Raw genomic sequence first — 27,786 nt, 5'->3', positions numbered from 1 at the left:
TTTTATAATATTTTTTCATCAATATTTACTATTATTTTTACTCATTATTGTAGATTTAATTTATTAATATAATCACATTAATATTTATTTTATTTTCTTATTTTTTGGTAACTTTAATATTATCCTAAACAACCATCATATCCTCCTGACCACCAATAGTTATAAGTGCCTAAATAATAAATAACTCCGAGATTAGAGTAACAAATTCAATGTTTTTGCTAAAACAGCATATTTTGATAAATAAATATAACATGAAACATAATAATATTATGTATAGGCCATAGGGTTAAAGACCTAAAGCTTGAAATCTGTTACCGGATCTTACAAAAAACCATACATTCCGGAATTTTGGGAACCTTAAATCGGTTGTCGGTTGTCGGTTATCGGCTACCGTCACGATTTTCCAGTTAACATAAAACTCTATAATAACATAATATGTTTTAACCGGTTAAGAACCGATTACCGATATTTATTAATACCGAGTACCGACTACCGTTACTTATGGACTATAATATGTTTAATTTAATTTAGCTACGTAAGTAGAGCTCGTAGCTACTATAATATTTAACTTCTTAAAACTATTTTTAAATCATGCTACATGTGGAATCAATTTGGTTTTAAGAAACTGAAAACCTACATTTTTTTGAAGCGGTTATCGCTTCATTGGTAACCGGAAATATTGAATATAGGACCGGTAATGTGTTACCGCTAACGACAGGACCAGTATTTATATACATTTTCGTTACCGTTAAAGCGGTAAAGAAAATTTTGGTAACGATTTCAAGCCGTTAAACCATACAAAAATCGAATGTTATAATTGAACGTGCATTGTGTAGGAATTCCAGTGGAATCTTTGAGATGTTCCTGAATCAGGTGCCCGTATTTGTCGTTTTTATTGCCCCGTCATAGATGATAGATGTGCAATATATATTGCACGGATACTAATAATTATTCACAAAATGTTTTTTTTTCTTTTTCAGTAGTACCTAAGCCCATTGTTACTTCATAATACAGTGACTTACACACGGTTGAAAGGGGCGTTTAATCCCCACTTGATATTTTTTTAATATACGTATAGATATATAAAAAATTAATAAAACTAAAAAAAAAATGTTGATACTTTTACACACATATATATATATGTATAATATTTTAATTCAACCACTTCCATTGAAAGTATCTGAGTACGAAACTATATTATACTATTATACAAGTAGTACTATTTATTTAAGTATTTTTTAAATATGTAAACTTAAGAAAATATAGTCTTGTATACGTGTTAAACGTCTCATTGTAAATAAATTAAAATAAAATATGAAATTTGATAAACCTAAATAAATGAAAAGTATGAGTAAGTAGGTTAGTTATATTGTGATTGGAAAAAAGTGGTTTAATTAAAGAAAGTCTAACTATTCAAATTATCAGTTCAAACCCGTCAAAAACACGAAACGGGTGTGGCACATTTTTATTTAAATGTTCAGGTAGAAAAGGTACGATTTTTATTTCAATCAAAAGTAGTATTTTCTTGAACTCCAATCTCATGCCATTGCATCCAAGTCAATTGTCGTCAAATATATTTTTTTTTAAAATTGAGAGAATTTTGGATTACAACAACATTGCTCTTATATTGAGTGACAGCGAAATTAATATTTATACAGGTAAGTTATATAAGTTATAACTTACAATAGGGTTTAAAACGTCAATGCTCAATGGACGTTCAAAATACGTTCAAGTGCATACACACCACTTCGACTATTCGAGATGTCGACACTAATCCAAGAATGGGTAAGTAATATGGGTCAACAATTTTGTTTGTATAATTTTTTTTTTTTTTTGTATGTTTCCAAATCAATACTTATAATAAACAATGTGACAAGAAAAATATATAATTTTTGGAGAGATAAAATTGCAAATTATAGGTAATACTTGATAAAAACAATTTGAAAAAAAAACCCATTCAAAAAATCTAACTTACAAAAACAATACATATTATGATATATTGATGTCTACTTAAGATTATTATTAAATTTTTAGGTATGTTTTCAGCTACAACAAATACGATTTTTAAGATTGTTATTATAATTATAATGGTACTTATTAATTGATTATTTTATAATACATTTTCTAATTTTAAAAGTTTTATTAGGTACCTAATAATAATATTGTATATAATGATGTAGGTATAACAATAAAACTGAGCAATAAATTGAATATTTCAAAATTCTATTGTTACCAGCTAAAAATAATTCCAATTTGGTAAAAATTCATGAACTATGATTATTACTTATCATAATCGTTACAAAATCAAGTAACCAAAATAAATCAATAAATGATGGTTAATGTAAAGAAGATAATAAATTAATAAACTATTTTCGATTCCACTTCAACTATTGTACATTTCTTTTTTTCACAACAAATTATTTGATTTTCATTCAAACAAACTCTTAAGTTTTCACCTAGTACGCGTGGGTATTAGGTATAAAACTATAAAAGTTATATCCGTTTAATACAATTAGTACCCACACGAAGATGAAGATCCTATATTAAACAAATTTAACTGTTTAGTAAAAATTTTCAAAAATTCACTAGGAATAGAAATTATAAACATAATATAATTATTATGACATATTGGTGAAAACATTATTATTATTCATTACCTAAATTAAATTATTAAAATAATACTTTTAAAAAAATGTAAAAATGTAGGTACCTACTAATTGACTAGTTGCTAAACACGTCATTCAACTAGTTGTGCAAAAGAAAAATTATCAAATAAACAACGTTTTTTCTTTGATGTGTTCAATTTAGATAGTAAATAAATTTATTATTTATTCACTATAATCAATGATACTATGTTAGTTATAAATAAGTTTGTTTTAGTTTACTTTGTTTTAACTACGTTTTGTAATTTAATTTGTTATTCTAAATCGAATTAGACGAAGGTATATTAAATACGTCCACAAACATATTCAGGCACTCGGTTATTTCTTGAAATCTTATAAATAATATTTTATAATTTTGACTACAGTGGCGGAAATTGTCAATTGAACACCATTAACTTCCGATACAATTTTTAAACAGACAAAGCAACAAGTATTCTTGCACGATTCCTACTGATTTTGAGGATTTACATTTTACACAGTCGGTTTAAATGATATAGTGTTATATTAAATTAATAATAACAAGATAATGTCATTAACAATTTAGTAGACGTATAAAATTATATACCCGTAGATTATCGTATTATGTATTATTATATACATATGTCTACATCGTAATAGTTAAAAACAATTATACGGCAAAGCGCATTTATAATTTTCGAGATAACGACGGCGCAATGCCATGAAAATAAAATAATTATTCATTTAAATCGGAACCTATCTATGTATTGATCTATCAATATTGCAGGTCATTAGAAGTTTAAATTTTTTTTTAATATTATTTGAATGAGCCACATCAACAAAGATTATTGGCTTTACTTAAGGAAGGAGAAAAAAAAGGGTTTACGTGTTATACATTTTGGTACAGCATCATATAAGGTTATATAAATTGGTTGATTTTAAGTATTTGGGAGTTTTTTCAACGTTGTCGATATGTGGACAATATAGTGCTTCGTGGAGGCTGTCAGCAATTTGAAAATTTGATCGATTGTCAAAAGTTAAAACTAGTGTAGTATCGAAAACATATCGACCTTAAACTTCTCAATAAACAACTCTTACACTCCCGCCATACTGTACCTATGTAATATATATTATAAATGTATTATAATTATAAGATACACAACAAAATTAAAAATACAAAAACTTTTGTATTCTCCATGAGGTATATCAAAATATCAATTAGTTAACTTTTTAACAGTAGATATTTATTACATAGGTATACTAAGTATAGCTACAATATTTAAAAGTTATTTTAGATTCTGAACTGAGCGAGGGATATGACGTGTTGATTTTACAATGATGACTGATGAGTATTTATTTTTATTTTTTTGTCTGTGTACTTACACGATAACTAGTCGAGATAATGGAAATAAATTTTCAACTTCAGCATCTTAACTAATTTTTTCGACATTGGATATTCAGCATAATGATTTCACAAGGGAATTTTGAATATTTATTTTAGTATATTCTATACATCAGAGATGGCGAACCTATGACACGCGTGTCACTCTGTGACACGCGCACACTATCTTAGTGACACACACAAATGTGTAAAAGTTTGATAATATTAAAGTTTTGAAAAAAAAATTGAAGTGTTACCAAAGTAGTTGACACGCTGGGAAAACAAAATCCAACCAATATTTTTATTTGACACGCTGGTACAAAAACGTTCGCCATCCCTGCAATACATGGTTACATTTTCAAAATATTTTGACTCTTTTTGAGCTATTTATAGGCATAAGACATTTTTTGTTTTAGTATTTTTCCTATACATATCAATAAAAATTATTAGGTATGGTAAAAAGCTGAAAAATTGAATTCTATAGTTTAAAAATAATATAATATAATATAATATCAGTTCACAAATATTAAAAATACATATAGCCACGATTGGTTTTTAAAATACTTTTAATGTTCAAATGTTGACAACATTTATCAAAATCACTAAAATATACAAATTATTTTGTAGTTAAAAATGTATAAAATGTTCATTTTTTATAGCTTAAGATTGAAAATTTAAAACAAGGTTACTAAAAAATGTCCAAAAAAAAAAAAGATTTCTCAAGTATTTTATAATATAACCAAAAAATCAGAAAATTTATTATATTTACACAGTTTTTTTTTTAAATATACACATTAAATTAAAATTTAAACAAAATTAGATATTGAAGCCGGGAATGAAAGTTTTAACTATTTTTTTTTTAATTCATAAATATGATTCGTGGTTACTTGAAACTTATAAAAAAATTAAAGCAAAAATTAATTCAACCTGTTGTTTTGTTAATAGCAAAATACATTACAATATCATCATAAAATATACATACAGTAATAAAATCTGTTAGACCATATCTCTCAAAATCGTATTTCGAACACAATGATATTATACAATTGAATTCAAATTTATCATATACATTACAGTGACCCAAGTGACACATATGTAATTTATAGCAAACCGGTATTCATTTACCCACTATTTAATATTTTTATTAAGTATGAATATTGCATATTATAGGTGATATTTCTATTGTAAAATGTTTAGAACGGATTTCAAAAATTTCATTCAATAGTTAGTAATAATAATTTTAAAAATATATATTTAAACAGAAACATTTTTTAATGCAATGAAAAATATAATACAAACTTAAAAGTAAAAGGTCTCGATAAAATAAAAGTACCGATAGATAAATGTTTTCAAAAAATATAAATTAATTAAAGTACTTAAAAAAATGCCATCAAAACTTATGACGATAAAAAAGTATTCAATAATTTATGTTAATTTAATGCTTATAAATTTAAGTTAAACATTTCAACTGTATATGAACACCGAACAGGTATTTATTTTCTATAAATAAATATTAATACGAAACGCTATGATTAAATTAATTTAGTTCTATTAGGTACACCAGTTATAATCTTAGCAGAAAATGATAAAATGATACAATTAATTCAGATTAATTCAAACAATCATACAGTATGAATAAGTTAATAATTGTTATCATTAACATTAAAACTTAAATTGAACATTTATAATAGGTACTATTCTTAAAGTAGTTAAGTACTAATGTCTAATGCAAACACTACCAAGAGGTTATAACAGTGTAAAGTTAGATATATACTCGTATATAATATCTTAAGTCTACATATATAATTAATATGATAATAAATAAATAAAATAAAATATTATATGTAACTACCTAATCAAAATATATAAAAAAATCAATTCAGATTTGACGCAAATAATAAATTTAGAGAAAAAAATTCAAACTTGGCTTTTTTAAAACTAAATCATGGCTACAAGATATTTCATAAAATGTAATTATATTAATTAAAAATAAAAAATGGTTTCAAAATATAAATTTAAATACTATGACTTATTATTTTATGAAGATATTATTATAAATTTATTAACATTATAGTTCATCTAAATGTCACTTAAAATAATTATTAACTTATGAACTATTTTGTAATTATCAACTATCGTGTACGGTTATCATAAAAAAAAAACTGTAGTGCTTATTAGTTATTAATTATTATTGAAACCACAGGAATTCAGCATTGATTTAAAAATATTGATATTGTAATTTATTAATTAATAGTACCACAATGAAGGAATAGCTTGATAATTTTGACTTTCCTTTAAAGTTTATCTTCAACACCTCCATTATTGTCTAAGACTTAGGTACATTATCCATACAAACAAATAAAAATAAAGATGACTGATTTTGGTGAAAACAAAACAATTTCGCTGTGATAAAACTTTGAACATTGAACCTTATTATTATTTTGTAAAGATATACGATTCTCGCTTTAGGATTTAAGGTACATTGAGAATATGACGTAATAATTGAATAAGACTGAAAACTTATCAGGATAAGCCATCAATTTCTTATAAATATTGAATATTATAATAAATAATGTATATAGCGGTTCTGGCAATTTAAACGACAAAAATAGTAGTATTAATAATATATTATGTGTATGTTGTTTTGATAAAATAATTCGTAAAGAACGGTTTTATAATTAAAGTGCGCAAATAATAAATCATACCATAACAATTATGAACACTCGTAGGTATTTAAAATAATTGGATATACGAATAGTAATAACATCTATTAAATTATTATGTATTATTTTAATAAGTATATGTTAATACTGAGATAACCGAAATCGATTCCTACAAAAATCCATAGGTGATACCGGCGTATAATTAAACCATGGGATACGTAGGTGTACAGTGCACATGCTAACTGTCTTATCGTCGTCGTATATTTGTGTTGCCGTTTAATAATAATATAATATATAATAACTTATTATTGGAATACGCACATTATGCGATATTATTATTATTGGTGTTCGGTTTTCCGAGCTTTCGAATTGCATTCGGTTACGCGTGTTGCTCGCTCGACGCCCATGGTCAGAGTAATTATTATCGCGCGCGTTATCGCTATTGTCATTACAAGGCGCCGCCGTCACCACTTTGGGACGTATAACTGTTTCGATTGATTCTATCATTAAGACAAATTAGTGCAATCTACGCACTCAATTATAATTATGTCGTCTCTACACAATATTATTATCACATTCTGTTGTCAAATTCGTCCATTCATTGACATATTATAATAGTTTCGTATGATAGTCGAGTAATAGTCACAAAGCAACAACATCGGCAGTAACACGACTTCACCGCATTTATCGACCGAACAGTTTAGCCAGCGCAGATTTAAAGAGCATAGAAGTCACCACTGATAGATGATAATGGTGACCGCCTGCAATCTACGTAATCGGCATCGAAATTAATTAAAATATTTCGATAATAATAATTGTAGTCGTCGTTATATATTTTACTCATATTCGCCCCAAGTCTAAAATAAATCTGTTCAGTCTGTCGACGCCGCTCACATCGGACGGACGGCCTGCCTTTGGACACATTGACCGGACAACGGGACAACTGGACGAGAAAAGCAGCAGCAGCGACCGTGACAATTGAGGAGAGCGAAGAAAAATCGCAGCGTTTCCGCTGCGACACCGTCAGCAGTAGCACATCATACCAAAATCACCATCACCACTACCACCTGCAACCCTCCCAGCTGCTAAAGGTAAGAGTCGTTTTTCGCTTGTTTTTTTACCCAATTCGATTGGTTATTTTTATTTTGTCATTGTGTACACGTGTCATCTTCATCGTGTGGAGGTCGTCGACGCCTTTAGGTATATTAATATATATATATATATTATAATAATATATATACGAGCGCAGAAACTTGTATATATAGATATAATTATGAGCAAGGTACAATAATATTCGTAGTGATGCGTGACGCAAGCGTCATGTAGAGTAGCCGCCACCGCTCCCTCGAATCTCGAGAGGATGTAAACATTTTTTTTTAGAAGCATTTACTCTTGTTAATAGCGGTAAAGAAATAGGAAATGTACATATAACGACTACCTACGCGATGTCGGCGATAAGAGTAAAGCACGGTGAAATAAGTAGATTGTATGTTTTTATTTATGCAGGTAAACCTGCTCTTGAGATACAAGTGATTCGACGAGTGTAAACAGTTATTATTTCGAATCATTATTTTTTTTTTCCTCGTCTTTATCGTCGTCATTTGCGTCCAATGTAGTTAACGTCTATAACGACGTGTGTTGTTGACAGACGCAGTATTTATATTGCCTATAGGGAAAAGTCTTTTCGTCTGATAATGATATCACTGTACACTTTGTGCAATTGTACATACAAACAGTTCCCATTAAAAAAGACATAAGAACAAACTATACTGCTTTATTATTTGATGACCACTCAGTATCCACATTTTTACATAATATAATATTTTACTTCAAAACGTAATCGAGTAGGTATGTATTTTTACTTATTTGATTGGAACTAAATAAATATTTCTTTAGCATTTGAATGTTTAAAAAAAAACGATTACTTTATGAATTTTGTTTTATAAGATATGGTAAACTGAATAATCATCGAAACCGGGTGGTCTGACTTTTACATCGTTTTAATAAAACGATACATTCATGATTTATAAATGGTTTCAAACGTCCAATAAAGACACATTTTTATAAAATGTTTAAAAAAATATCATAAGAAATTGAAAATGTTATTTAAGTATCTACTATGTTGGTTTATTATATGAAACAAAGTTAGTAAGAAACATAGTTCATAAAATGGCATATCGATTTGAAATTTAAATGTTACATATAATTGTACTATTTTTTCTTGACAAAAGTATCCAAGAATATCCTAAGAAATATAATACATTCTGTATTCAGTAATTCGGTAAATTAGTCATCAAACATAATAATATTATATGAAGGTCTACCTATCTATTATGTATTTTATACTTAAGATGTATAAGTTTTATAGTTAGGCGAGTACATAGCTTAAATGTATCTAAGTGACATTAACACATTATGAATCGGTGTATATCAATTAATGATTAAGATTGAAAACATTTTTAAAAATTATTAAAAATGAACAAAAATAAGTTGTGCAGCTGTCTTAGATTACATATATTTTGTATGTACCTATTCAAACTATACAGATATATTTACTACATTGTATATTACTACAATAATATATAGAACAACATCCAAATTTAAAATAAAATATTATTGTCTTACATACACATAAAATAAAATAAATGCAAATTCCTAATTTTAAACTAATGCTTGAATTAATATTTTTTATTTCATGTTTATTGACATATAACGATGAGTTATGTGGAAATTTTCAATTAATAACATAATTTTCAACAGATTAAATCACCATTCAAACGCTAAATATGATATATTTGTATATACCTAACTAATATGCCTAATAAGATTTTATTAATTTTCAAACTATCTATTTTATTTATTTTATTTTTACAATTGACTAAAGATAAAATAATAAAAACTTAAATTAATCAGAGCAGTTTAACTTGAAAATTTAAGAATTATTTGAAAATTGTACTATAATGTGGACCACGTGTGGTCTATTACCAAAAATCAAATCATTAGGTATGACTTTTATGAAAAAAACACTATAAAAATTCACATATTTGACTGTTTGTAGGCCTCAAGATTTATTTTATTTTATTTCGATCAATTTTGATGATAAAAACATTTATTTTAAGTCGAGTAGTTTATTTTTTAGAATTTTTTTAAACATCAATATTTTTTTGATTAAATTCATTTGGAACGTAATAACTTTTTTCAAAATATAATTCTAGGAAAATTGCTGACATTAGTGTATTTTTTAAAAATTTGACCTACGTTGTGATGTAGCATCATTTTTTTTTTTTTTTTTGGTCAGGTCTATCTGTTACACCTTGTGTATACAGAAAGTTTTACCAGGACTCAAAACCACACATCTATATGATTTGTTATAAGTGTTATAACTATAACAAACAGTATAATTTTATAGCGGACTACTTTATTTTAGGACCCTTCTATACATGTATACAATGTATATATATATATATAATATTTATGAATTGTTTTGATCTTAATTTTTATCGAGACCGTAAAATTACATATGTGTTTGAATTATTTATTATTATTTTTTTTGTAGGCAATTTGATATTTTATTTGAACACAACTATTTATAATTTCAAAAATTGTTATGATATCAATCAATGGTACGTCTTATGTTCTTATATATTTGTTATTCTTACCGAAGAAAATTCGACAAACAATATCCACTAACCACTTGTTAACTTACATATTTCATCCTTACTAATTTTATTTTTTTAATTTAATCATCAAAATTATATTAGTATTTAAGGTTGGATTATTTTTAATTTTTATTAAAAGTTATATGTAATTCAAACAAAAATATTATATCCTTGATTCTTGAACAACAGGCTTAGATTTGATATTTGAAGGTACAATACTCCATGAAAAAATATGACTAGCTGTTTGGGTAATGTACTTATAATATCGAATAATTATTAAAATATTAAACATATACCCAGTATATTATTGTACCAATTCAATGAAACTATTAATTTTTTTATCACGTTATTTGGGGCACAATAATCGGTCGTTATTTACGTATTTTGTTCATCTATAAAACTTTAACATTATAATACTATACCGATTGCATGATTTAGATGCATTAGTGACGATATTACGTTATTATATTAACGACAACAAAACGATACATATGGTCACATAGGTAAACCTAATGCCTAGTCAAACAGTGATGCCCATGGTTTATGATTTGTAATGTGTATTTTCTAGCAGATTTCGCAGTATGAAACCCACAATGAGTTTGAATGGACATGGTGTAGACGGCAACAATGGCAACGATGGAGACGGCAACGTCGGAACACAGGGGTGGCGTCGTGACAAGGGTGGAAAAAAGCAGCTGCCGTACGACCCATTTCAGATGCGTGACAACTCCAATTCAACCTCGTGAGTATAAACTGGATTGTTATTATTATTATTTGTACCTCCTTGATTTCGTATCTGCAACACAAAATGGTTTTCCAGTGCGACCGGCGCTTTGTTACATCTGATAAAGAGTAGTCTCGGTTCTGGCGTTCTTGCCATGCCGAACGCTTTCAAAAACGGCGGTCTCATTTTTGGCCTGTTTGGGACTGCTGCCATCGGAGCGCTGTGCGCGCATTGCATCTACCTTCTGGTGAGTATAACAACAATACCCACGCTGTGTACATACCTATAGGATCATTCTCATCGGTTCTGCCCTTGTCCCTTAGCCTGTCCGTTCGTCTGTACACACCAAATATATATAGTAATGATATACGTTATCGTACAAAGCGATTGATTCATCGAGTATAAGTGGTATCATCATTATTCTATTCGAAATTGTATTAAAAATAAGTTAGTCATGCTCATTTTATGTTTGTTTGTTAAGAATTACAACTATTTAAAAACATATTCTGCTTTAGAATAGACAATAAATTCAAATTAATATAAAGCCATTCGAAACGAAAATGTAAAGAAGCAAAAATTCATTCAAGAATACATATTGTTAATGATAGACAGGTTACTAATGTATTAGAAAAAACCTTTTGTTATTGTAACTTATAGTACCTATAAGTACTTCAAATAGCTTTTGAAATTAAAAAAAAAAACTAAAATTGGCAGAAAACTGTCACAATGTGTACTGTGCATAGACACTCTTTAGACTCGTGTTATATGTATGTCATCTGCGTATCAGTCAGCAAACAAACTTATTTTATTATTTAATATCAAATGATTGTTAATCAGTGAGAACAAAATGAATTTCAACGATGTTATTTACCTTCCTGTTAAACTCTTTGTTTATTTTAGATTATGAGGAATGATATTCAATATCTAACATTTTTAAATTCTAAACAGAACAACGAATGTATTGGTTTTACAACGATGTGTGTTGTGTTTTTTGTGCCTGTCATCACTTTTTAGAGCACCTTTTCAATCTCAATCTTTGAGGGGTTTCGGGTAACAAATTGGACTTAATGGTTATTTGATACTACTTATGGGAGGTCAAAAATATTAACCTTAGAAACTTGAAACATTCCACTGATATTACTTAAATTATCATTTTCTATTTACAACGTTATTTTAAAAATAAAATAAAATTCCTCATAAGTTGTACTAATAAAAATTTAAAAATATTGAAATTATATGGACCAAAATTGTTTTATTTATTTTCACTTTGGCCTTTTCGCCAGTACGTATACTCTTGTATTAATAATTCTTCACTAAGACACAATAAATTTAAAAAATATTTAGATTCATTCATAAGCTATTTATACTATGAACCTATTCACAAAAATTGTACATTTTTACATTGGTACATCGGTATACATTGGCATACAAGTTAATTATTTTACCTAAAATATGTTACTGATTTTGTTAAAATTAATTCAACTACATGGTAGATCAATGAGTACTCCAAAAGTGTTTTAAAAAGGTCCAAAGGCTCAAATTCCGAAATCCACATCGATTTGTTGTATGAACGTATTAATTGTGTTTACTTGCTTTTGTTAAGGCGTTCGATGTAGACAATCGTAATGACATTAAAAAAAAACTTTAAACTAAAAAAAAATGTGTTTCAAGTTACAAATTACAATATTATACTCTTAAAGAACTGTACAACGTAAATTAATGTACTTGCCACTTACATCATTTACGGTTTCACAATATTGTTTTTATGTGTTTCACGCCGTTAAATGTTTTCCAAGTAGGTGCATACTATTATCCATGAATTTAAATTCAGTAGTATCATTTGCCCCAGGCTGATTTTAAAAGCAACCCTAAGAGCAGAGGTCTAATTGTTTCAGTTCAACAATTAAAATGTTTTGTTAGCTTAAAAACATGGCTATTTTTAAAATATTTTGAAAAAATATTATATTATGTACAAAAATATTATTGTCACAATGATAAATTAATGATTATTTATTAATAATATTAATATAGTTGGAACACGTTTATACTGACACGCATGCGAGGACGTGCATGAAAGTGGTGTGTGTGTGTATTTTAAGGAAATGAGTTTATTGTTCAACTGTTGTACGTAAAATATTAATTAATATCATTATTTCATAGTTTCTGAAATCTTAAATTAATACAAATTTTAAAAACGACAATCGATTGACACTTTTATTTATTATTGATTTCAGACTTCGGTCAACTTTGTAACAGTCCTGTATGGTGTGCTATTCTCTATTGTATTGAATTTAGTTTAGTATATTTGAATTAATTTTTTCTGAATGTTTTAATTAATTTTTTAATATGGACAAATGTCTTATAGATAACAGACGTGAAAAAAGCACAATCGGCAAATCGCAAACAATTTCAAATAAGTTTTTAAAAAAGCTGACAAAACTTGAACCAATCAATAAAAATAACGCACTATCATAGTAAAATAAAAATAACTTTAGTTACAGAGTTTTAGTTTGTACGTACAATTGTATTTATAAAATATCTGCTACTTTATACTTACAAATTATGTTGTTACCTAGTTAATAAAAAGGGTTGCATCGAATAACGATTATAGGAAAAAAAATATTTAAATTATGAAATATGTGAGGTAAATTGGTAAACTGAAAATATGACACTATTTTTTTAAATAGTGAAAACACTTATATGGAATCACATTTTAAATTAAAAATGTTTTGATTAAGTGTAATTTTTTTATCGATATCAAAATATTTTCCAAAATATACCAAGCACCTTCAATTTACATTTTGCATTTGGTGAAAAATTGAAGTATTTAAGGTTATTTATTATTATATTGCGAACGAAATGAGAAAATCGATTTTGCAAAAATTGAGTCTGAATACCTAAAAATTCAATTTTTCTTTAATTAATTTTCGTTATAAGAAGTACTAGAAATTGTAAATTTTTAACTCCCAGCTAAATTCATAATTCTAGATATATCAGAAAATATATTGAAGTTAAAATTTTTACTGCTCCAATTATAGGCAGTGGTGAAAAACACAAACTAAAAAACACATTATTGTAATATCAATGCATTCATCACTGAGCTCAGAATCCAAAGTATAGGGTAATCACTAAACATAATAATAATAATAATAATAATATGTAGTAAGATAAAAAAATACCTCTACTCTACAATTTACAAATCACAACTGACACAAAAACTGTGAAATATCTTTACATAATAATATAATATATTAATTATTAATAATTGTTGGATTCTCTGTATTTTTTTCGAAAATATTTTCTACAATAATAACCAAATTGACGGAGTATACTGGAGTTATTTTACCTATAGTTAAGTGATTGACAACTCATTGAAAATCACAGCAGCATATAGGCCGACTGCCGAGTTTTTCTTTTCATATGTGTGTAGTATTGTAATTATTTGTAACGCACTTACAATTATTTGATTAATGACTGCTACTCGCGCCGTTTGATTTCGAATGCAAGCGCCCCAACACACTGCCGTGGTCTATAATTTACATAACTACTGGCCGTCATTATGACATTCTTTTTTTATTTAATTTTTATGATTTTTCGTCGATTCTCTATAATAATATTATCCTGTTTCACGCGAGACGTATAAATATATATAAAGTTACTTCATTTTTATCTCACTACGCGTACGTTTTATTGTGTTTTAATTAAGCTGTCATGAGTAAAATAACAAGATGGTACAATAATCGTGTCGAGTTTAGATATTATAATAGTCGTCCAGGAGTTATTTTGATAATATATTATTATTATTATTATTATTATTATTATATATTATGTATTGCTATTTTCCTAGGTGCTGTGCTCGCAATCGCTGGCCCGTCGTACTCGTCGCCCAGCCCTCGGTTTCGCAGACACCGCCTTCGCGGCATTTAAGACAGGCCCGCACCGGTTTCGCTCCTGGGCTTCGTTCGCCAGGTATGACGATAGATTATAATATTATAGTAATACTGTTGTTGCATAATTAAATAATTGTCAACGCTATTGCACTATAGCGGATATAAAATAGCATAAATGTGACCTTCTGATTATTCCAAGAAAATATTATGCTCTTCGACGGCTGGTCTTAGATGAAAAAAAATATTCTTTGTGTATACCCGGTTTGTTTCACCAAATGGCAGCCAAATGGTATCTTATATTTAAATGGTAAATGTTTGGACACCTTTTCGTCTACGTATGTTTGAGTCTAAAACGATAATTTTTAAAAATGCGCTCATTTAAAAAATAATATGTCTACCCGTTGAAACACTTTAATTTTAAATGTTATTCAATATTCCTTTCTACAATTATACATTATTATGCTGTGTCGGCCTTATGAGTATACATTTCACTTTAGTTCGACGTATTTTCCCGTACCGTTGGGCAATAATATTAAAAGGGAATGTAAAGAATAATTATTATTAAAGGGTTACGCATAGGCAATTTTTTTGTTTGTATTCGTCGTAGGTATATGTGTTAGATATAATTGTGTAAATGATTATACAATATACTTATACCTGACAACAATTATTAAATACTCGTAAATGTACATTCAGCACACGTGACTGCTGTTTATGTGTAACCAAATATCATACATCAAAAGATGGCAAATTATTTTGTTCCAATCAACTGATCTGATTACATAGAACGTAAATGATAGAAAAAAAACCCTGAGAACACATTTGAATTCACTAATAACTAATAAGTTAACATGTACCTATATGTAATACGGTTGTATTTCTGCTGTTTATATATCTAATCCAATTATCCAAATACTCATTTAAGCCAACAACCCAAATAATTTTTCAAAAATCAATGCTAAATCAATAATATAATGAACATTTTGAACTTTTCATATGTTCTTCAAGCCATATTTATTGCGATTGGACATATTATATGATATTATATTTTATTAAATTGTTAGGTCTTATACAATATTATTGACGATTTTACGAAAATCAAAACTTACAATTATCAACCCATATATTTAATATTTGTCTGCGAAAAAAGTCAAATATATATGCTTCATTATTTAATTCGACAAAGTAATATAAAAAAAATCTATTTTGTTATTTATTTCAAAATTAAATATAATATTAGCATAATATAATTTAATTGTTTTAATGTATAGTACTCCTTATTGTGCATGATGAAATTTATATTTCTTAAATATACCAAAGTGTAAAGTTGTACACTTTTTAAAATAGAAAAAATGAACCATACAACATAAAAACTACAATATATTTTGAAAGTAAAAAACGTTACACCTTGACGAGTGTTTGAATGAAATTTTTTTTTTTATCGTATTACTTGAACAATGTACAATAATATATTTTTAACTAGGTATGTTTAGAAAATACTGCAATCTCCTAACATTTTTTTTTATTATTTTCGGTGTATTTACAACCCGCATTGTCTGTCACTGTCTATTTAAAACATCATAATAAAGAGGGTTCGTCAACGCTGCACTATTTTGCACGTATTATTTCGGCAACTGTGTATACGTCATACTCGTTTCGGCGTCGTTCAAACAGGTATAACATCTGTACACAAACATGAAACAATTTCTGTCCTATTTTCACTGTGACTTTTTTCAGGTCGCAGACAACCATACGCCTGAAGAGTGGCATTTCTCCATCCGTACCTGGATCTTGGGTCTCGCCTTACCGATTCTTCCTCTCGGCATAGTTCGTTCACTCCGGGTGTTGGTTCCCTTCTCGGCGGTGGCGACGACATTCATATTGGTCGGTTTGGGTTGTTCCATGGCTTGGGTGGTGCTTGGTGTCAGTCCATTTGCCAGCAAAGAAGCTGTGCTGGCAGCCGTACCACTACCCGATATGGCGTCTCGCCCCTGGGTAGGCACACTCGCGCATATGCCTCTGTTCTTCGCCACCGTTGTCTTTGCTATGGAGGGTATCGGCACCGTATGTATTATATTTCAGACAGTTTCAATTACTGTGCCAGCATCGCTCCAATAGAAATATTTGTCTGTGACTTAGGTTCTACCGATTGAGAACTCGATGCGTCATCCAGAACATTTCCTCCGGGCCCGCCCGTGTGGAGTGTTGAATGCTGCTATGACGCTGGTCGTATTTTTGTACTCGATGGCCGGCTTTCTTGGATACTTACGTTTTGGCAATACAACTGAAGGTTCGATCACACTCAATCTTCCCAATGATATGTACGTATTTTTAATATTGTGAATAGAAATCAGTACCTAATCACCAATTAATACTGCTGAGGATAGTCAGATTATTAGTGACAGTGGTATTAATAATTTGTAATTTCCTCGGTCACGTCAAACTATAGATTTGCTGAAACAGTTAAGATCATGGTCACACTATCGATACTCTTCTCATACGGCTTGCAGTTTTGTGTCCCCAGCGAGATAGTTTGGGCTCGCTTGAGGCCCTGGCTACGGAGACGCAAATGGGACGCCAAGTATTCCACTCCTACGACAGACAAAGACACTTCCACTGTAGCTGTGAGCACCATTGCCGGCAGCATAGTGACCATGACCACGGTCACATCAACAATGAATCATACTACAAATGACGAGAAGAAACAGGCTGATGTAGATGAACTGGATGAGCAAGAAGAGTTCGTGGAATGGGAGTACTATGCGATGCGGGCCTTAATGATCCTGGGAACTTGTACAGTACCATATTATAATATTGCTATAATGTCATTCTAGTGTATACTTACATTTATTTATTATATTTATTGCAGTTGGTATTGCTGCTATCGTACCCAACCTTGCCCCCATCATCTCTTTATTTGGGGCAGTGTTCTTCTCCATCCTAGGACTTATGTGCCCGGCTGTAATACATCTGGTTGCATTTTGGGAATATAACAACGAAAATGAAAATGGTGAAAATTACGAGGACTCAGATTCAGAAAACAATTTAAGATTTGACGGTGTCGATAACTATGCGATGTTTGACGACATGAGTATAGAATGTGGCGATAATACTCGGCGACAACAGCAAAGGAGAATGAGCAATGATGAATCGAGTACCAAAGAGAAGAGTATGAGCCGATTAACGGCCACCAAAGACGTGGCCATCGCTTTACTTGCTTTGTTTGCCATGGTTTCTGGGGCGTATGCGTCTTTGGTAGACATATTTCAATCTTACGGATCTAGTAGTGAAGGGCATGCTTTAAATTCTACCATAGAAATTATAACGACCACTATAGGCCCAGGGCCGGAGTCAGCTTATGTGTTGATAAAATAAATAAATGTATCAATATGCATAAACACCACCGCTGCATCGACCTATGCTTATTACACTATTCAAACACCTGGAGAGATGTTGTAAAGTCACCTCCATGCCACTAGATATATTATGTAAACAATATGAATGTTACCATAATTATTTATTTCACTATCATAGTCTTCGTATGTGTTTAATTTATTTTGGACACTATATATTATATAACATCATAATTATCTTTCCTAACGGTCTATTGTCATAATATAATTATAGTTGGTAGGTGTTGTTATTGACTGATACTATCTGTCTTATAGACCTATTTATTATTGTTTTAATTGAAAATTTGTTATTTTCTTCTTTTATTCGATCAACTGTCAAGTGTGCTTTTATACATGCCCGTTGACAATAAAAATTTTTTAAAATGTACTGCATAATTTCTTAGTAGGTACCTATTTATTATTGTCATTATTATTTCTAAATTATTATATTATACTACTATTTCACATTTTCACTGTTATATGTTACCAATTTTATAAGACATTCATTTTAAATATGTTTTGAATTTTATCAGTTGCTACTTGTAAAATAGTTGAAATCAATATACATACAATTTTTTTTATATAAAATGATGAAAATTCCAAATGATTATACCATTGGTATGAATTTATAATAAACCTAATTTATATGTATTTTTTGTTCGAAATACATAAATTGTTTTTTCAACATTTCATACTATTATTTATTTATGCAGTTTCATAGTAGGTACCTATTTTCTAAAGGTTGGTGTAAGAGTGTGTTCAAGCATAATATATATGTATATATGTATTTCCCAATCAAATAACTCCATCATATTTAAGGTATTTAAGAACCTGCCTAGCTAGTTATACTTATTTACTAGCGGTTTATCTCTGTACAAGCATAAGCCTACCATAGAGGTGTAACCCGTAAGTAGGTATCTATTTAAACTCGTTTGTGAAAAAAATTGCTCAATGTCCAGCATTTTTTTTCCAAAGCACATAAGTATATTATGTACGTTTTTTTGTTAAATTTCGTTTGATAATTATGTACACTCCCTGTTAACCTCAGTTTTTGAACACAATTTTTTTTTAAAAACGGCTAAAACCTCAGTTTTTATTTTTCAACTCCCTTACCTCAACCGAAACCAAAATCTTTCAAACCTACAGGCTACAGCACTTGGTCATTATTGGTATACAATAAATTAGAGTGTATATTATAGTCTAAGTACTTTACACGCCATAATAAAATAATGAAAAATCTATTAAAGTAATCATAAATGTTGAATGCGGTATAGGTACATTAAAAAAATCAACTAAGCCCGCCGTTGTGAATATCAATATTTTGGCGATATCAAGTCACGACGCCATTATTGTCATATTTTTCATATAGAATATTACTCTTTGCATCCTTTGTAGTTCTTACATAATATATAAGCATAACCATACAATTGTATTCTAACATTAGGTTGAGACATTAATACACCGATATACCTACTTTAGTGCAAGATTTAAATTTATTTTTAGAACGTATTAATAATTTGTTATAAAATTAAATAATAAGAAATAGGTAGGTGTACAATGTACATATTTAACTTGCGTATTGCAACTAAAAATTATAATAAAGTATATTAGTGTAATAAAATTATACAGAGGTAAGTACCATTGTTATATGTATAATTCATATCTAAATCGTATTGTGTAGAGCGTGGACGGTATACTGTAATAGAAGTATAATATTATACTTACGTATACGTCGTATAATTATTTAAATGTTTATCGTATTTTAATATTTATGGCTCACATTTATAATCACTCGTGTTTCTAAATAATGTTGAGTAGCGAAACTACTGTAGTGGTCTATTACAATCATATTATGCATTATAAAAGACAAAATATGGTAACGATTTTTAAGGCGTTCTATAATAGCAACTAACAAATACTATAAACAATGAACACTGAAGAACAAATAGAAGTTAATATTTTCATACTTAAAAAATACACAGGCGAGCCACCAATCGACCCATTTTAGTATAATTAATGACTGTTGCGTAATCAGTAATCACAAAATGTATTCATGAATATGTTTTAGATATTCATCGATTGTTACAGTTATAGTAACAGTTGTGGTGAAATAGAATTGTTGATTAGCTTATACAATTTACAATTTTGAGATTTTCTAATTTATTTTTAATTTGCATAATATAATATAATATAATATGATTGACGATGTATTAAATATTCAGGCATTTAATGTTCAAACTATATGTTAGATTAAATTATCAAAATAAAAAAGTAATTATTCGTAAAGAATTTTAATTTCTCCAAAATGCTGACTAAAATGCCCGAAAATGTTCAACTTAAATTGTTAAGTCAAATCAACATGTAAATTTAATTTATTCCTTGCTCAGCAGACTATAATAATAGATATACCTTTGTGTATTGTAAGTATACATTTTGCCAATTTTTAGGTTGTATTAAATGATTTTGTTTATTATTTTAAATGTCCATTGCAACTTTCTGCAGTGCGTAAAAATGTACCACTGCTGCCAAGTGCCTAAAATATGCGAAAAATAAGTCTATGATTCGCTAGTATGCATGTGTTCGATAATATTTTTAACGCACGTCGTCTTTCGTTTAGCCGTGACCTCGGAATACGGCGTAGCAGTGGTAAAGTGCGTGGTGGGAGGATCAGGAGAAATCCGGTTACTTCCACTACTACCTCTGCTAATATGTCAAAATGAAGACTTTTTGACGACAATTAATAAACTTGACTACTTGAGTCGTGGAGTTAGTGGTATTAATATTTAATTATTAGCGGTGGTCCAGGTACTCATGAAAAATACGATAAAATGTTCAAAGAACGCTGTAGGTATGACCAGGTGCTCACGAATATAGCGTCCCACTCTTGTCTTAAAATAAAGGTAGCATGAATTGCAATTCCCAAGTTGAATCATTAAACATTATTTTAGTAGTTTCCAATAATAAACTAATTAATTGTATAAATATATTTTAGATTTTGATGATGAATGTATTGATTTTACAATGTGTTTTTTTTTGGATGGATCGTCTACACCAGAGATGGCGAACCTATGACACGCACACTATTTTAGTTACACACACAAATATGTATGAGTTTGATAATATTAAAATTTTTGAAAAAAAATTGAAGGGTTATCGAATTAGTTGACATGCACGGAAAAATATTCAACCAAAATTTTTATTTGACACGCTGGTACAAAAAGGTTCACCATCCCTAGTCTACAAGGTAAGCAGTTGAAAAAACTGGATCGATTTCGAACTGCAGTATCTTTTCCGGTGAGAAAGTGAACATAGTTGATGCATTCGGGGGGTAAAAATTTAAAAATCCCAGTAGTTTTCATTAGCGCCCGGGAAAACAAACAAAAAAAAATTAAGGAAAAAAGGGAATTTTTAAACACAAAATCGGTTTTTGATCAAAAAATAGATTTTAGTGTTTCGGGTTTTCTAAAAAAAAATTACCATAGATATATGACATTTTTGCTGAATATTTATATTAGCAATTTATATACCTACATCATAACATTGTCATGTTGGGCTATTTATTTGCATTTTCGAATTTTATTGTTTTTTTAAGTTAATGTCGATTAAAAAACTTCGCCAAAAAACTTGAAAATGTAATACAAGGTTCTTCGTAAGTTGTTGAAAGTTTAGATAAAAAAAAAAATTATAATAATATAATTTATAATAATTTTTTTTGAGCGTCTGAAACTAGAATTTTTACCCAATTCATAAAAATGTTACTTTTTATTTGTAAGATTTAAAAACGTAATACAAATTAAATATTAGTTTTACCAAAAAATAATGCTCACCGAAAAATCAAATTAAATTTTTGTGAGCTTTTGAAGTTAAAAATTTTAGAACATTGGATATTTATTTGATTTTTCATATAGCTATATTTTCTTATTTTTTTTTAAATCAATAACGAATAACTATAGATCTTTGAAATGTACACCATGTTATCAATATTATTTTATCAATTCATATACTTGAAAAAATTTTTCAAAATATTTTGAGCTCTTTACGGACGTTTTCAATTTTCAATTTTTTTAAAATTTTTTTTTTTTTGTAAATATAATCATTCAAATTGTATTTACGTTGGATCAAAAAACGTAAAAATGTATACAAGTCTCCAGATATATTTTTACAGTAAAAATGGAAAAATATAATTTCGGCACAATTTTGTTTTAAAAGCATTTAAAGTTCAAATTTTGACAGAATTAATCAAATTGAAAATTTATAAATTATTTTTTATTTATAAATTGTTCTGCTTTTATAGCCAAGGATAGAAAATTTAAAACAGTAGGTACTGCACACAAAAAGTTAATTCAGAAAGCAAAACATTTAAAAAATATATAAACACAGTTTTTTTTGGTTATTTTATGATCAAATTTCGACGAAATTACATATTCAGTAACCAAGAATAATGAATTGAGTTATTTTGTTGTAAATTAAAAATATTTTTCGTGGGTACTTGAAACTTTTATAGTAGGTATATTATTATATTTTATGCATACAATGACTTTTCAAAAGTAATTTTTTGTGGCAAAAATGAATTGAATCTTCTGTAGTACAAATGCTTAATAGTAAAATAAATAAATAATTTTAATCATGATAATATTATCAAATATACTTAATTACTAAGTAATATTATAGTAATGTAGGTTGACAGATCGTCTTCATTCAGAATCTTTTTTCGTATACAATGATGATTTTATATCATTTAATTCAAATTTAACACTATCCACTTGTAACCTAATATACAACAAATAGCGACATCCACTTTGCTTCTTTTAGTTTTTTTTTTTCTATAATTTATGTCAACAAAATTTTATTTGTGGAGCTATTTATAGTTTTTTTTTAGTTTTTTAAGTTCAAATTTTTGATAACCAATTATAACGTTTCCAATAAATTTGTTGCGATCTAAAAATATTTTTTATGAGTACTTAAAGCTTTTAGAGTAGGTATAAAATTATATTTTATTCACACAATGATATTTTAAAATGTAATTTTTTCGTAAAATTATTTTAATCTTTTGTAGTACGATAATGCTTAAAAGTAAAATAAATTAATTTAATCACAATAATATCATAAAATATACCTATACTTAGTAATATTATAGGCTAACAGACTGTTTTCTATCCGAATCGTTTTTCATATACAATGATTTTTTATCATTGAATTCATATTTAACAAATCCATTCCAGTGGCTCTCTAGATACCCAATGTACAGGAAACCGTTTGCCCAATCACCCGCTTTTTTTAAATTTTTTAAGTCAATACCTACTTAGTATTACTAAATTACATATAATATGATCTTATAGGTTAATAATATTAAATAAAATATATAAACTTTTTAAATATAATTGTATAGTTTGTTATGGTTTGTATATTCAACTCGAATATTATTACGGACTACATAGACTCCCCAATCGATAATTAACTAAAGTATAATATGGTACCTTAAGGTGTTGTTTCCATCCGATAATCGTATTACATATAACATTTGTGATAAATGTAAGTTGCATCCCGATAAAAAGGTACCGATAACAACTTACGTAATTACTAATTAGCAGTCCGGTATTTCTGAGGTGCACATACGTAAGTTGCAACCTGTGTATCTTTCGTTTTTATTATCCGTAAATTGTGTCTGACAGAAAACGCGTAAAAATAACATATATAGTAATATATAATTTTTCCTTAGAAATTTCTGAAATTTTATATCTCTATGATGTATATTTTTTTTTTCAAAAACGAAAGAATTAGAAACTAAAAAAATATCTCAAATTGAATTTGTGGTTCAATTATTATTTGAATTGTTACATACTTCAATGTAGATAAATAAGTTAAAAGTTAAAAAAGGACTAAGTTGGAATATAAAAATTAAATAGGTAGGGCTTATAGTACCGATAACAATAAATAATTAATATAATATGAAGTATCCAACATTTATTATTATTATTATTATTTTTGTTTATTAAGTTAAAATAAAAAAGCATTAATAAAACAAACAATATCCTTAACTAGGTACAATACCAATATTATGACAGTAATATTGACAATCCATAGTCTGATGAAACGAGAAGGAAAATATTGGTTATAAATCGGTAACATACATTTTACTATCAAAAATACTCAATTTACATGTGCACAAAAAATACTCGAGCAGCAGCTTACATCGAAAAAAGTACAAGTACATTTGTGTTGATCTGAACCAATTGTACATGGTTAACTTCGGTATGTTACAGAGTGAATAAAAAATAAACCAGCTTATCAACACGCATAAAAATATACCTATTTACGCATTTGATAATAGGTCAATTTACTTTAACGTTAAAAGCAAATAACACAAAATTGGATAGGCTGTACAACAATTTGATATGTTTATTGTACTCTTGTACTTGTACAAGACTTTACGGTGACAACTGACAACACATAGTAGGTATATAACGTCATCTTACGTTGATATGATGAGGTTCGTCGAGCGCTAAATAATGATAATTTGTATACTGTAATTTTTTCGTGTGTTGGAGATACTTATACATCGACTTATCGTACAACGTCGTTGTCGAAATGTCACGAGAACGAACGAGATATTTAGTGAAAATTATAAATATATTGAATATCATGTATTAGTGCTTATGAAATTAATATTTTTGCAACAGAATTATTGCAATAATGACCATAATATGAAAACTTGATACAATTTTTAAAGTATTAAATGATTGAACTGTAGCTCATTCTATATTTACTATTCAAATGTTGTTAATTTCCATGGCGATTTTGAATTTAGTACTCTGGACCATGATCACGCACATTATACCCAGTAAAAAAACATAGGTAATACCATTGCAGCGTGCACCAGCACCATTGCCAACTATAATGCCAAATTGTGTTACTATTCGTAGTTTGTACAACAGCTATATGATTTATAAAACTATTATAATATAAGTGGACCTCAATTTTGTCAGGATAACTGCCAAATTGTCTACCTGCTTGGGTTTAAAAATCAATTTAAGTATTCTATTAGATATATATGATTTATATATAATATAATCTACCTTAATATATGTTATATTATTTGTTCTAGTTATGGTGTATACCAAATTTGTTATGCGCACTACTGTTGTTTTAAGTGCTCAGCCCTTCAAGTCTTATTGAATAAATATAAATAAATAAATTGTATGAATGTTTAATATTATCATAACAATTTAAATGCATTACATTAATACTTAGCGGAAAAATAAATGTTGTCACTAGCTGAAAAACAAATAATAATATGCAAACGTAGGAACCTTCATGAACACCTTTTTATTTACTATATTTCCAACGGGTACTTAAATGTATTGATGTTTAACTTTTTAACAAAACGATTTGTCAGTACAGGCGAATATTAATGCAAAATATATGTATAACACGTATATAGGGTGATTTTTTTAAGCATGCTCTCCTTTTGTATGCTAACTTTATGCTTATATTAAAATTCAGATTTCTGGAATTTTTAAATACACTTGAAGAACATTTTTCGAGTCATTGAAATTGACAGAATGATCCTGTGACAATAAGAACTTCAGTTTTTCAGATAGGAATCTCAATTTTTCATTTTTCATTATTAAGCGGATAATTTTTTTGAGAATTTTGATGTATCTAAATCAAAATTCAAGTTTGCAGTTTTTAAGTTATGTAACTTTGTGTGTTAATGATATCATGTAATGGTTAAGCAGACGGGGACCTTAGAGGGTTTGAAAAAGTTAGCAATTTCTAATGATTTAACAATATAAATAATTTGTAAAAATAATCTAAGTATAATAAATACTATGCATCTAACATGATATTTAGTTTTTATTTTTATGAAACCATTTTTAGAGATTATTATTTTAGTATATAATCATTTTAATAATTCAGAACTACTCATATGAATTTCGATTTAGATACATCACATTTTCAAAAAAATCATCCACTAAATAATTTTTAGTAAAATAGGTGGGTTCTCATTTGAAAAATAGAAGTTTGTATAGCCACAGGATACTCTTTAAGTAGTACAAAAAATATCAAGAATTTGAAAATATGGTCTTTAGATCTACTTAAAAATTCAAAAAATCAGAATTTAAATAATTGTACTCAGGCCCGGATTAACTCTACCGTAGGCCCTAGACCCATGTTATAATACGGTCCTGTAGTGTTCAGTATTTAAATGATTAAAAAACACAATGTTTGGGAGAGGTAGTGTTGAATCTCAGTGTTTTAAGCCTTCAAAAACAAAAATATTTACAACATGAAAATCAAATATCAACTTTTATAATTATAACTTTATCTGATGACAATTTTAACACATCTTAAAATACATTTTATTTTACTCAAAACATATTATTTAAAATTAAATTACCAGAAACCATAAAAAACAACTTATTTTATACCATCTTGCATTTTCTTCCTCGCCGACCGATCATGTCTCGCATGATCGCATGTAATTCTTATTCTTATTATTATTACACAATATATTGAATATTGATGAATGATGCGTGTGTGTGTGTGTGTCCGCGGTCGATAATTATTATTTATATTACATGAACGATATTATTTTTATATTATTTCCCTAAAATACTCTAAACCGTAATCGTGGTTTCATTCATCATACACAGTAGTTTACCCGTATACCGTATGCATTTTATCGGTTATTGGTTTTATCCAATCTGATTTCAATAAGTAATTATTACGAATTACGATAACGAACATTGAGTGTAAATATATGAGAAATGTTAAACACAATATTTTGTTTGTTGTGCCAACATCTACATTCTACAGATAGTTAATTGACTTAAAATAAAAAAAAATGATTACAGTAAAATCGTAGCCATACATTTCATTTTCGTAGGCCCTAAAATGTTCGTAGGCCCTAGGCACAGTGCCTATATAGTGTCTATGCCCTAATACGGCCCTGATTGTACTATTAAAGGGAAAAAGGGGCTAGAGCATGCTTAAAAAGTCATACTGTGCATTTATATTATTTATATTTTATAATTATTATATAGTTCATCATCAAATGGGGAAAATCGATAGTTGTATAGCCTGTAATACAATTATTGTTGTCGTATACACATTATATACTTGTAATGGCCAAATCAACTTTCTTAGCGGCGATGACCGATAAATTTGGCACGGGTGAAATACACAAAGATCGGTCGGCCGCGCGACGATTATATTATAGAGTATAAAATATTGCGAAGTAAAAAAACCCGATGAAAATTTGCAATATTAGCACTCGTTGCTGCTGCCTTCCGTCGCGAAACCGCGCGAATAGAAAGCGACGACATCGGCGGCAGCGAATAGTTTGCGACGGTGGCACGGCGCGGGTCGGGGGAAGAGCAGTTTCCTCAACCGCGCCGCCGCCTTCGGTTAAGAATGTTCCCCGCTCGCCTCAGCCCTCGCTACCACCACCTC

General features: G+C 28.5%; 1 protein-coding gene across 2 annotated transcripts; it reads left to right on the top strand.

Annotated features, from left to right (window-relative positions):
* The first annotated feature begins 7,173 nt into the window (after positions 1–7,173).
* Positions 7,174–19,017, top strand: LOC111030244 (proton-coupled amino acid transporter-like protein pathetic). 2 transcript variants are annotated; one of them, XM_022309653.1, is made up of 9 exons: positions 7,174–7,756; positions 10,896–11,066; positions 11,145–11,295; positions 14,896–15,017; positions 16,528–16,612; positions 16,676–17,002; positions 17,078–17,259; positions 17,388–17,731; positions 17,808–19,017. In XM_022309653.1, exons 2-9 carry the CDS (start codon positions 10,906–10,908, stop codon positions 18,311–18,313), a joined length of 1,878 nt encoding a protein of 625 aa, XP_022165345.1. In that variant the 5' UTR covers positions 7,174–7,756; positions 10,896–10,905; the 3' UTR covers positions 18,314–19,017. The 2 variants fall into 2 exon arrangements, with proteins under 2 accessions (XP_022165345.1, XP_022165346.1); XM_022309654.1 differs by having other exon boundaries at positions 10,893–11,066.
* The last annotated feature ends 8,769 nt before the right edge of the window (positions 19,018–27,786 follow it).

Source organism: Myzus persicae, unplaced genomic scaffold, assembly GCF_001856785.1.
Source record: "Myzus persicae strain clone G006 unplaced genomic scaffold, MPER_G0061.0, whole genome shotgun sequence".
Classification (NCBI taxonomy): Eukaryota; Metazoa; Arthropoda; class Insecta; order Hemiptera; family Aphididae; genus Myzus; species Myzus persicae.
This window is presented reverse-complemented; position numbering and strand designations above follow the sequence as displayed.

What these genes read in the sequence shown, in the direction of transcription:
- LOC111030244 (XM_022309653.1), top strand. Translation starts at nt 10,906, where the DNA reads ATGAAACCCACAATGAGTTTGAATGGACATGGTGTAGACGGCAACAAT. An exon ending in CGCATTGCATCTACCTTCTG is followed by an intron (nt 11,296 to 14,895) that starts GTGAGTATAACA and finishes CTATTTTCCTAG; the next exon opens with GTGCTGTGCTCGCAATCGCT. An exon ending in CTCAATCTTCCCAATGATAT is followed by an intron (nt 17,260 to 17,387) that starts GTACGTATTTTT and finishes GTCAAACTATAG; the next exon opens with ATTTGCTGAAACAGTTAAGA.